Source organism: Stenella coeruleoalba (assembly GCF_951394435.1).
Source record: "Stenella coeruleoalba genome assembly, chromosome: 15".
Taxonomy (NCBI): Eukaryota; Metazoa; Chordata; class Mammalia; order Artiodactyla; family Delphinidae; genus Stenella; species Stenella coeruleoalba.
In genome coordinates this window covers 22199620-22211667 of record NC_137161.1, presented here as the reverse complement: position 1 = coordinate 22211667, position 12048 = coordinate 22199620, and the positions used below count along the sequence as shown (strand labels likewise).

Sequence of the window (12048 nt, the reverse complement as noted above, 5' to 3'; positions counted from 1 at the left end):
GGTGAGTCTAGGTCAAGGGTACATGGATGTTCTTTGTCGTTTTCTTATTTCTGCAACTTTTCTGAAAGCTTGAAATTATTCTCAAATTTAAAACATTAATGAAAAAGTTACAGAGAAAAAAGATTTAGAACCTCTAAATCTAAAAAGATTTAGAGGCCTCTGGTTTAAGTAAGTTAGAATTTAAGGAAGAAAGGCAGAGAAAGAATGTGAGAATTGGGAAAAGATACCTATATGGATAACAAACTTCGAATGGGATGAAGCTAAATGATTTAAAATAAAGAGAAATTAAATCCCAAAATTACATTTAGGACTTATAAAATAATGTTTGAAAAATCAAAGTGCTTTACCTTAATTTAGCTGAACGTAGTATTCTGGTAAGTGAAACACAATTTCCTTCCATGATACCCTTTCCAACTGTGGGAATAATGCTTTTGCGGCAAGCGACATATAATGAACATGCCAACCAGTGGATAACTTCTCCCTGGCAGACAAAAGATAAAACAGCAAAATGGATACACTATGTTAAAACGCCTGAATTCTAGAATCAAAAGAGATCTTAGAATTACCTGATCTAATATTCATCCTGTATTAACAGGCCAGAGAAATGAAGATATTTGCCCAAGGTCACAAAATTTAGTTGGTTGCAGTAATGGGTATAAAACTCCTTACTCTTAGTCCTGTGTAACATGCTAAATCCGTATTAATCTAAAGATAGATCTCTCACCTATACCCCAAATCTAATATTATTGAAGAGTTTTCAATTTCTCAGCATTAGCTTTCTCAATATTATAACACCAGTCATGGCCTTGATGATGCTGAAGTTCCTACCATTTTAGTTTTAGGTTTCTTTTTTAACCAGTTTGGCAGAGAAAGGAAAGAACTGAGTAGAAGATGGCAAGAGAATTACACATATAAAAATTAACACCCATCACAACACAAAGGAGACTGTCAGTTTTGTGAGGTAAAAATTTGGGGAATTATTTACCCTAATCTTTAAAATAGTAAGTATGGCTCTCTATCTTAGCAGACACTTCAATTTACAATGCTACAAAAAAGGTGTCATTTGGGAATTCAACACTTAATTCTCTGCTTTAGGCTTGAGATATCCAAGCTAGATTCACTTTATGACTTCACTGATGAGTTTTACATAAAATTAAGAACTAGACTCAAATCTCATAGCACAACACAATACTGTTGTGCAGATCCTCTTTAAGATCAGACTCTAAAAGAATAAAATGATTGATAAAGATTTCTTGTAATAATCCAAAAGGGGTGGGTAGAGATGGGTAGCCACCAATAAAGCTAAGACCTAGTGTTCCTACCCTAAAGTACTATAGTGAAAAGTCTCATTTGCTCAAGGCATTAAAGGAGGCAGGTAAGCTTAAGGTTGAATACTTTTAGAAGCCTTGATTAACGAATTGTTTGGGTATAGCATCCAAGTACTCTACAGCTTTTGGATACAGGCTATTAGATGAAAACACTATTAAGACAGAGAAAATTTAAGAACCAAAATTACTGCTTTGATTTTTTTCCTTAAAAAAAAAGCACCTATAGTATTTAATTTAGTTCCTTTACGCTAGGCCTTAGAAATACAAAAACAGTTTCTAACATCAGGGTACTCCAAGTGTAGAGCTAAGAGGAACAGATATTATACTATTATCTATAATTGGTGAGATATATGTTTTAAAAAGAATTTAAGAGAAAGTGTTTTGGGAGAATATAGTGTAGTTACTGATTTTGACTGGGGGTCTGGGAAGGGTTCACAGAGGGAGACAAAAGTGCTAAGTGGTGAAAAATCACCAGAATGTACGGGGGGGAAGTGGGGTGGGTAAGCAGGAGCTAGTCAGGTAGACTAGAGGGGATAGGGGCTGGGCAGAGGGGTTCTTAGGAAGCAGCAGATATATGAAAATGCCCTCCACCAAAAACAAAGCATAAAAGAAAAGGAAAATAAAACACTCTAGATAGAATAAACACTCACAAAATCTCGATTCACACAGCTGTGATTTTGGTCAAACATTTAAGATATCCTGATGAACTCGGCCTAACTGGAGATTCAGCTCTTCAACTTTCTCTGCAGTTGGGAGTGAGGGAAAAGTTTCCAGGCAGAGGGAGCGGCATGGAGAAAGCACGCAAGTAGGAACAAGCTTGGCATATTCAAGAATCTGAACGATGTGCCCAGGTTAACACCTTGACCTCCATCTGCACTCAGCAGTGCTTTTTCAGTGACAGACCAAATGAGGACTCGATGTCAGAAATGCTTTCTCAGACTTTAAAAGTTTGTTTCCAATCTAGAGACCATAATTTATAATCTCCCTTAGCTTCTTATTCTTTCCTCAGCTTTCCAGTCGTGTCACCCAGAGATGCACATCACTGTCCTTCATCCAGTCTATCCAGTCCTACCCTGGAGACATACAAGAGTCTCTCTTCTCCTCTCTCTCTCTCTCTCACACACTCACACACACACACACACACACACACACACACACACACACATTCAACTCCAAATTTCCAACTCTATGCCTTAGAGCCCACCGATTATTTCACCAGGTGATGAGTCAGCAGAGCACTCTGGGTGAGACCAGCTCTCTTGGATCACGAAAACCTTTGACCATAAGGCTACTGGAGTAATTGCAAATACATTCCATCACAATTCTACCTCTATACTGGGCTTATGCTTGTCTGGGTTCCTATGACAATTAGCAGAACGACCCTGGGCAAGACAATCCTCTGGGCCTTGATAATATTGCCTGGAAAGCAGGTTTAATACTCGCTGCCCTGCCACGTTCACAGGGCTGTTGTGAGGACTTAATGCAAGAACGGTTGGGGAAAATCTAATGATAGCCTACATTTATTTTGGTTAGAGACAGACACTGTGATTAGCATCTGGATAATCTAATTATCCCCATCTGAGAGGAGGAAACTGTGGCCGAGAGATAAGCATTGTGTGCACACTGGCTCTGATCAAACTTTTGTACAGTGGCAATACTGCCGGAAGAGCAACCCACACCTCGAGGCGGAAGGGTGAAGAGATTATGGCTCAGACTCCTAACTCCGGCTCCACCTCTAACGGTGCGACCTTGCGCTTAACCTCTTCGGGGCTCAGCTTTCCCATCTGTGTAACGGGGATCACAACATGTTCGAAGAGGTGTGGCGGCGAGAACCAAGTAAGATGACATATTTAAAGCTCTGGGCACACAATTCACGTAAGCTTCTGCCATTAGAGTAACTGTTTAAGCAGATTTAAGGGCAGTCCCATGACGTTTGTGGCACTGGTCTGAAGACTAGGGGACCCCTGAGTGGCATGTGACCTTGGACAAGCCACTCCTTTTCCGGACTTCGGTTTCCCGCCTCAAAATAAATGGAGAGATTGATCTACACTCGCCCTTCCAGCTTCGCACTCCTCGGCGCGGGGCTGGGCAGAGACCCTTCCCGGTGAGGAAACTCCCACCGCCCCATAGGGTGGGGTAGGGGCGGGGCGGGGGTGGGGCCTGGCGAGCTCGGTCTCGCCGCCCCACCTGCCGCCGCTCACCTCTAGGCTGTAGTTGCCCCGGATGGCGGTGAAGTCGTCCAGGGCTTCGGCCGCGCTCCCCTCATCCAGGTTCAGCTCCTGGCACAGGGCCTGCAGCGCCTCCCCGGCCGCGGCGACCACCGCCGCCCCCTCAGAGTGGGGATCGTCCTCGTCCATACCCTCAGGCCCGGCGGGCGGCGCGGTCACAAACCCCCCAGCTCCCTTCTCCCTCCTGGGCGCGCTACCCACAACCACCCGCGCCAAAAGCGCGCGAAAATCGGGAGCCGCAGAACGACGTCTCTTCGATGGTCTGCATCCGCGTTTCTCCTCAAAAAGGTCCGTTTCTCCTCCAGGGCTCCTAGCCTCCCTCTCCGGAAATGTGATAAGAAGACGGACTCCGGGGCCTAGAAAACCTGGACTTGGCCCTTGGCGGACAGCGGTGCACACAGCCGGCAGGGCAAATTTGGAGCGGAGGGATCGGCGGTCCGCGCGCAGGGTCTGCTGGGAGTTGTAGTCCATATCCTGCCTTGGGGCCGGCTGCGTCTCCCTTTCTTGGTGGCTCTTTGGTTTGGGCTCCGCTGGGCTGCCAGTTGCGAGGCGGCCCCGTTCATCTTAGGGGGAAACCTCTTCTCTTCTGCCCGGCCGACCCACGGGCCTGGGTTTGTCACTGCCCCGGGACGCCATAGTCTGATCGAGAATTGCCCCTTGAGTTAGAAGATGGAGGAGGGACCTGAAAAAAGTGGTCTCTCGACAGCGAGGGCGGGGGAGGGCCTCGTCGCCCTCTCCTCAGTGTCTCCAGCGCCTAGTGAGTGGTCTTTTGAATGACTGAAGGGTTGGTGAGGCAAGGTTTATTGGGGGACACCTGTCCATCTCTTCTTGATCGCTAGACGAGGCTTGACCTGGGCTGAAAGAAATGCAGTAAGGAGGCACTTTCTCAGCTTCCTGGGAACTGGGACCCTGGAACCCAGTAAAGACTGTTATTCCAGACTTAGGAATGGCCTGAGCATAAGCCTGAAGGCGTGGAGCTGGTCTCGAGGCTTACCCTTCCGCTTCACCAAAAACACCTTCTCCAAGAGCCAGAGTGATCATTTGAAAAGGTAAATCAGAGCACGTCAGTACTTCACACAAGACCCTTCAGTAGATTCCTTTTGCCCTTAAAATAATGTCCAGACTTCTTGACCTGGCCTATAAGGCCCCATGTGATCTGGCCTCACCAGGGCATTGTCCCCCTCCTCAGGTATATAATAAGATCCAACCTCACTGCTTTGTTTTGGAACCTTGGAAATGCCAAGCTGCCAAACTAGTTCTTGCCTCAGAGCCTTTTTCCCGTGCTGCTCAAACGGCCCCCCATACTCTATGCCAGATCTTTGCTTGTCTGGCTCCTCCTCATCCTTCAAGTTCAGCTAAAAGTCATCTTGTCAGGCCACCCCTAAGCAGTGTATTTAAAATAGCTGACCCTGGTGGCGCAGTGGTTGAGAGTCCGCCCGCCGATGCAGGGGACGTGGGTTCGTGCCCCGGTCCGGGAAGATCCCACATGCCGCGGAACTGCTGGGCCCGTGAGCCATGGCCGCTGAGCCTGCGCATCCGGAGCCTGTGCTCCGCAATGGGAGAGGCCGCGGCAGTGAGAGGCCCGTGTCCCGCAAAAAAAAAATAATAATGAATAAAATAAAATAGCTGACCCGCATCTCCCCCCATCCACCCCATTTCATTGTCTTCATAGCATCTTATCATTATCTGAAATTATCCTATTTGTTTATTCGCTGGCTCTTCCTACTAAAATGTGAGTTGCATGAGAGCAGGGGCCTTCCTTTCATGTTCACTGTATTCCAAAGTTTATAGATGAGTGACCAACTCGTAGTTGGCACTCAGTACTTAGCATGGTGTGTTTGAAAAATTACAAAGAAAACCTTTGTTGCTTGGATGAGGGAAGGAGTCACCAGAGATGAAAATGGAAGACAGGTCAAGTTAGGTTGCAAAGGATCTTATAAAGGTAAAAACGTGCACATTATCAGGGATTTTAATAAAAGGAGGTGAATGATCAGTATGTGTTTTGGACAGGTTCCTCTGGCTGCAGTGTCACACGTGGAGTGCATGGGGTAGAGAGTAGAGGTATGAAGATGGTGGGAGGTTGGTCCAGCGTAGAAAGGAGCCAGTCTGGAGAGACAACTTTGTCCTAGAACTGAAGGGGGCACTACTGAAGGGGAGGCGTCTCCAATACCAGGTTTCCATCTGGGCCAAGAGGGTGAAAGGTGATACTGTCAACTAGAATGGGAGTACAACCAGAGGGATAAGATCAGTTCTGGAACTGTTGTGTATGGGATGCTTGCAGGCAGTTTAAAAGGAGGCTGTTGGATCCTGGAACGTAACCCCTCTCTCCTGGGCAATTTCCCAGTCTTCTACATTCTCCACACGTGGGGAGGGGTGGGACTTGGCAACCAGTGGCAAGCTGGGTCTCAAATGAGTAAAAACTCAAACTCCCCCTAAAAATTCAGACGCAAACTGAACCGCCCATGTGGAACTTCCAACTCTGCTTTCTTCTAGCTGACTTCAGGGCCATCTCATTATTATTTTCTGAAAGGGATGTTGGCACATAGTGTCCGTACAGAGACTTACCTCCCATGAGATTTTACTTAGAGGTTATGGGCCGTTAAGGGGAGGCCTATCTCCAGTGCCAAGGGTTCTGTAACAGGGCTTATCATCCCTCCTTCTAACTTCCTTTCCTGTCAGCAAAGAAATGTCAGGATTAGTGGAGGTGAAATGGATGAAGGTCTTCCTGTACTGGCTCATTTGTTTTCTAATTAACCTACTGTGCTTCTTTAAGAGAGAGCTCCAGGAGTGGAGACAGCCTAGACATGAAGATTTGGGAATTTTCAGGCAGTACCTGAAGCTAAGGGAGCAGGTTCATATCACTCAGGGAATGTGTTGGCATGAGAAGAGACTCAGGGGTAGAACCTCTAGGAACACCAACATTTCAGGGATGGGCAAAACTTTAGGAGTGAATGAAAAAAAAAAACTGTCCAGAGAGGTATAAAAACAAGGCGAAGTAATTCAGAGGCCAGGAAAGACTTACTCCATAGAGTACTACCAACACGACAGAGAACTCAGATAGGATGAGGAATTCAAAGAAGATACCTCATGTATTATCTTTCATATGTTTTCAGTGACCTTTGCCAGAGACAGCTGCCTTTAGCACAGTGGGAGTGGAAGCCAGATTACTGTGATTGAGGGGCTAATGGGAGGAAGGTCAGAAAGTTGAAGTAGGAAGTAAAAACTTCTCTTTAAGTAGTCCGGTGGAGGAGAGCCAAATGGAAGGGTATTTTCTAGGACTGGGAAACGCAAGCATGCGAGTAATCAGAGACAGGCAGCAGGCAGAGATTGAAAATAAAAAAAGATCATCAATATAGTCAGGCTCCGGAGAAAGTGGCCAAGCCGGGGATCCAGAGCCTGCCCTTCCTCTTCACAGCTCTTGTCTGGAAGTGGGTCACCTCACATCTAGATTAAGCAGAATGGCTAGGTGCTCTGGTGAGAGCAAAATAGCAACATACAGTCGGGTGTTGAGAGTGGGGAAGGTTTGGAACAACTTGAGAAATATCACTGGCTCTGTCAAATGCAGACATCATGGTTGGAATTTTTTGAGGAAAAATGCAGTAAAAGTACGTCTACCCCATGAGATCCTGGGTTTCGTAGCTAGTCCTGGACAAGGTCACAAGAGCTGAGAAGCCTCAAGTCTTTTGCCTTTGCCATAACTAATCAATCTCTTTTTTATCCAGATCTGAACTTCAGAGGGTCATTCTGGCCTTGAAAAGAAACCAAGATAAAAGGAAACAGCTCTCAGGAATTATAAATCAAATAGAACCTGAGACTCATTGCCCCGTTTTTCATCCCTTTAGTAAGTAGTTGGGCTTTCAGTGAGTTACAGTATACGTACTATAGCCCATTTCTTCTTTGCAGCTGGATTTGATTCTCCTGATTCTTGTCCCACTTCATGCATACTAAGTCCTGAAAACCCTTCATTTCTTCATTCCAAAAATGTTTACTGAATGCCTGCCATGTGCAAGATACTGATTCTTCCTTTGTTGTGACTTTCAGGTCATCCAGACTTGGACTGAGGGGCATTGCTGGCTTGAAAATGATCCAAGAACAAAAGAAACACCTCTCAAAGGTCATCCACCAAACAAACAAAAACTGAGAAACACTCTCTGTTGTTTTCTCCTCAGGAGTGAATCTGGGCTCTAACTTTGGATTTTCAGTAAGTCATATCCTATCTATGTAAAGCCTTCCATTTTCCCCTCCTATGTTTTGATTCATCTGATCCGTAACCCTTTACATCCAATTAACCACTCATGTCTATGACTTTTCCGTTTGCCATGTTGTAATTCTCAGACTGTCGTGAATTGAATTATTAGGAAGTGCAGGCCTTGGAAATGAGGCCACGATAAAAGGAAAATACTCTTGAGTTCCCTTATTTCCCTTATGAAATAAAGCAAATTTAAGCAGTACTCTTTTTTTTTTTCCTCTTTTGGATTGTAACTAAACTATATCATTGTTTTGTTTTGTTTTTTTACATCTTCATTGTAGCATAATTGCTTTACAATGTTTTGTTAGCTTCTGCTGTGTAACAAAATAAATCAGCTATATGTATACATATATCTGTAAATCCCCTCCCTCTGGGGCCTCCCTCCCACCTCCCTATCCCACCCCTCTAGGTGGACACAAAGCACTGAGCTGATCTCCCTGTGCTATGCAGCCTCTTCTCACTAGCTATCTATTTTACATTTGGTAGTGTATATAAGTCATTGCCACTCCCTCACTTCGTCCCAGCTTACCCTTCCACCTCCCCATGTCCTCAAGTCCATTCTCTATGTCTGCATCTTTATTCCTGTGCTGCCCCTAGGTTCATCAGAACCATTTTTTTTTTTAGATTCCATATATGTGTGTGTGTGTGTGTGTGTGTGTGTGTGTGTGTGTGTATTTGTTTTTCTCTTTCTGACTTACTTCACTCTGTATGACAGACTCTAGGTCCGTCCACCTCACTACAAATAACGCAATTTCATTTCTTTTTATGGCTGAGTAATATTCCATTGTATATATGTGCCACATCTTCTTTATCCATTCATCTGTCGATGGACACTTAGGTTGCTTCCAAGTCCTGGCTACTGTAAATAGTGCTGCAGTGAACATTGTGATACATGTCTCTTTTTGAATTATGGTTTTCTCAGGGTATATGCCCAGTAGTGGGATTGCTGGGTCATACGGTAGTTCTATTGTTAGTTTTTTAAGAAGCCTCCATACTGTTCTCCATAGTGGCTGTATCAATTTACATTCCCACCAACAGTGCAAGAGGGTTCCCTTTTCTCCATACCCTCTCCAGCATTTGTTGTTTGTAGATTTTTTGATGATGGCCATTCTGACTAGTGTGAGGTGATACCTCATTGTGGTTTTGATTTGCATTTCTCTAATGATTAGTGATGTTGAGCATCCTTTCATGTGTTTGTTGGCAATCTGTATATCTTCTTTGGAGAAATGTCTGTTTAGGTCTTCTGGCCATTTTTGGATTCGGTTGTTTGTTTTTTTGATATTGAGCTGCATGAGCTGCTTGTATATTTTGGAGATTAATCCTTTGTCAGTTGCTTCGTTTGCAAATATTTTCTCCCATGCTGAGGGTTGTCTTTTTGTCTTGTTTATGGTTTCCTTTGCTGTGCAAAAGCTTTTAAGTTTCATTAGGTCCCATTTGTTTATTTTTGTTTTTATTTCTATTTCTCTAGGAGGTGGGTCAAAAAGGATCTTGCTGTGATGTATGTCATAGAGTACTCTGCCTATGTTTCCCTCTAAGAGTTTTATAGTGCCTGGCCTTACATTTAGGTGTTTAATACATTTTGAGTTTATTTTTGTGTATGGTGTTAGGAAGTGTTCTAATACCATTCTTTTACATGTAGCTGTCCAGTTTTCTCAGCACCACTTATTGAAGAGGCTGTCTTTTCTCCATTGTATATTCTTGCCTCCTTTGTCAAAGGTAAGGTGACCATATGTGCATGGGTTTATCTCTGGACTTTCTACCCTGTTCCATTCATCTGTATGTCTCTTTTTGTGCCAGTACCATACCATCTTTTTTTTTTTTTTTTTTTTGCGGTACGTGGACCTCTCACTGTTGTGGCGTCTCCTGTTGCAGAGCACAGGCTCCGGACGCGGAGGCTCAGCGGCCATGGCTCATGGGCCCAGCTGCTCCGCGGCATGTGGGATCTTCCCGGACCAGGGCACAAACCCGTGTCTCCTGCATTGGCAGGCGGACTCTCAACCACTGCGCCACCAGGGAAGCCCAATACCCTGGGCTTGATTACTGTAGCTTTGTAGCATAGTCTGAAGTCAGGGAGCCTGATTCCTCCAGCTCCATTTATCTTTCTCTAGATTGCTTTGGCTATTCGGAGTCTTTTGTGTTTCCATATGAATTGTAAAACTTTTTGTTCTAGTTCTGTGAAAAATGCCATTGGTAGTTTGATAGGGATTGCACTGAATCTGTAGATTGCTTTGGGTAGTAGAGTCATTTTCACAATATTGATTCTTCCAATCCAAGAACATGGTATATCTCTCCATCTGTTTCTATCGTCTTTGATTTCTTTCATCAGTGTCTTATAGTTTTCTGCATACAGGTCTTTTTTCTCCTTAGGTAGGTTTATTCCTAGGTATTTTATTCTTTTTGTTGCATTGGTAAATGGGAGTGTTTCCCTGATTTCTCTTTCAGATTTTTCGTTGTTAGTGTATAGGAATGCAAGAGATTTCTGTGCATTAATTTTGTATACTGCTACTTTACCAAATTCATTGATTAGGTCTGGTAGTTTAGTTTTAGTTTTAGTTTTCTGGTAGCATCTTTAGGATTCTCTATGTATAGTATCATGTCATCTGCAGTGACAGTTTTACTCCTTTTCCGATTTGTATTCCTTTTATTTCTTTTTCTTCTCTGATTGCCATGACTAAAACTTACAAAACTATGTTGAATAATAGTGGTGAGAGTGGGCACCTTTGTCCTGTTCCTGATCTTAGGGGAAACGGTTTCAGTTTTTCACCATTGAGAATGATGTTGGTTGTGGGTTCGTCACATATGGCCTTTATTATGTTGAGGTAGCTTCCCTCTGTGCCCACTTTCTGGAGAGTTTTTATCATAAATGGGTGTTGAATTTTGTCAAAAGCTTTTTCTGCATCTATTGAGGTGATCATATGGTTTTTATCCTTCAATTTGTTAATGTTTTGTATCACATTGATTGATTTGCGTATATTGAAGAATCCTTGCATTCCTGGGGTAAACCCCACTTGATCATGGTGTATGATCCTTTTAATGTGCTGTTGGATTCTGTTTGCTAGTATTTTGTTGAGGATTTTTGCATCTATGTTCATCAGTGATATTGGCCTATAGTTTTCTTTTTTTGTGACATCTTTGGTTTTGGTATCAGGGTGATGGTGGCCTCGTAGAGTGAGTTTGGGAGTGTTCCTCCCTCTGCTATTGTATCATTGGTTTTTAGTAAACAGTACTGCCAAAATCACCAAAAAGAAAACCCATCCCATGCTGTCCTCTTTGTTATCACTGACTCCCCTGCTCCTTCATCCTCTATACCTAATTACTAAGTCTTGTGGATTCCTCCTCCACCAGATTTCTAGCTGTCTTTCAACATGTTATATTTTCTCTTACAATCCATCTTATGTTTACTTACTAGTCTAGTCTTTCTCAAGGAGCATTTGTAACATGTCTCTTTCTCAGGACTCTTCAGGGCTCCCCTATTACCAGTTGAATCAATTTAGGCAGCTAAGCATTAAGCACATCTGTCAGGTCCAGCCTCACCTGCATGCTTTTTTTTTTTCTTTTGTCGATATGCTCTCCCTACTTTTTCTCAGGGTACATGTTGGGTTTTATTTTTCATTATTATCCAATGGCCTGCCGTGTTAACACTCAACTGAGTGTTATTCTATTTTTTGAATAGAAAATGAAGTATGGGTGGTTAGATAGATTTACTCTGCCCTTCATTTCTGATCCAGATACATCATGAAGGTTGTTTCTGTTTTGATCCCACTGTCCCTCTATGATTAGCCTCCCAGTTGTGGTTTAGTATTTCATAGTTCCCCAGAGCATGTGTCGAGAGCCTGATGAAGACCTTTAGAGGCTCCAAGACTAAAAAGATGATAGTATACAGCCTTCCAAATGTAATTCAAAATATAAACAATTCCAAACCCCAAAGTAAGGGTAAGAAAGTACAACAAAGTTCTGATTATTTTTCCCAGCATGAATATTTCATTTTGAAATTCTTTATAAAAAAAAAAAAATTTTTTTTTTTCCCCATCTTTGTTCTGCCCTAAGCAGCTACTTAGTCTGCACATGCCCCTCTTAGGAAAAACTACTCACCAGCTAACCTTCTAACTGTCAAAAAAAAGCAGTTAATAGTTGTTGGGGAGGGGCAAGACCAGCCCTCATCGTTCTTCTGGTTCTTGTTCCTCAAAGGAAAAACTAACGTGGTGGTCCTTAAGCTGAGTCCCTACAGAGAAAGTAGTGCCAG

At 43.4% G+C, this 12048-nt stretch overlaps 1 protein-coding gene across 6 annotated transcripts in view; it reads right to left on the bottom strand.

The window, feature by feature from the left end:
- RBL1 (RB transcriptional corepressor like 1) overlaps positions 1-3732 on the bottom strand; it is a gene marked incomplete at its 3' end in the record, with an annotated part of 75650 nt that extends 71918 nt beyond the window's left edge. For all 6 annotated transcript variants that reach the window (XM_079945876.1, XM_079945877.1, XM_079945878.1 and 3 more), the window contains exons 1-2: positions 3530-3732; positions 348-481 (exon numbers count right to left, since the gene is read on the bottom strand). In XM_079945876.1, the coding sequence (XP_079802002.1) occupies positions 348-481; positions 3530-3685 (290 nt within the window). In that variant the 5' untranslated portion in view covers positions 3686-3732. The remainder of the gene's footprint in view (positions 1-347; positions 482-3529) is intronic.
- Positions 3733-12048: the final 8316 nt, after the last annotated feature.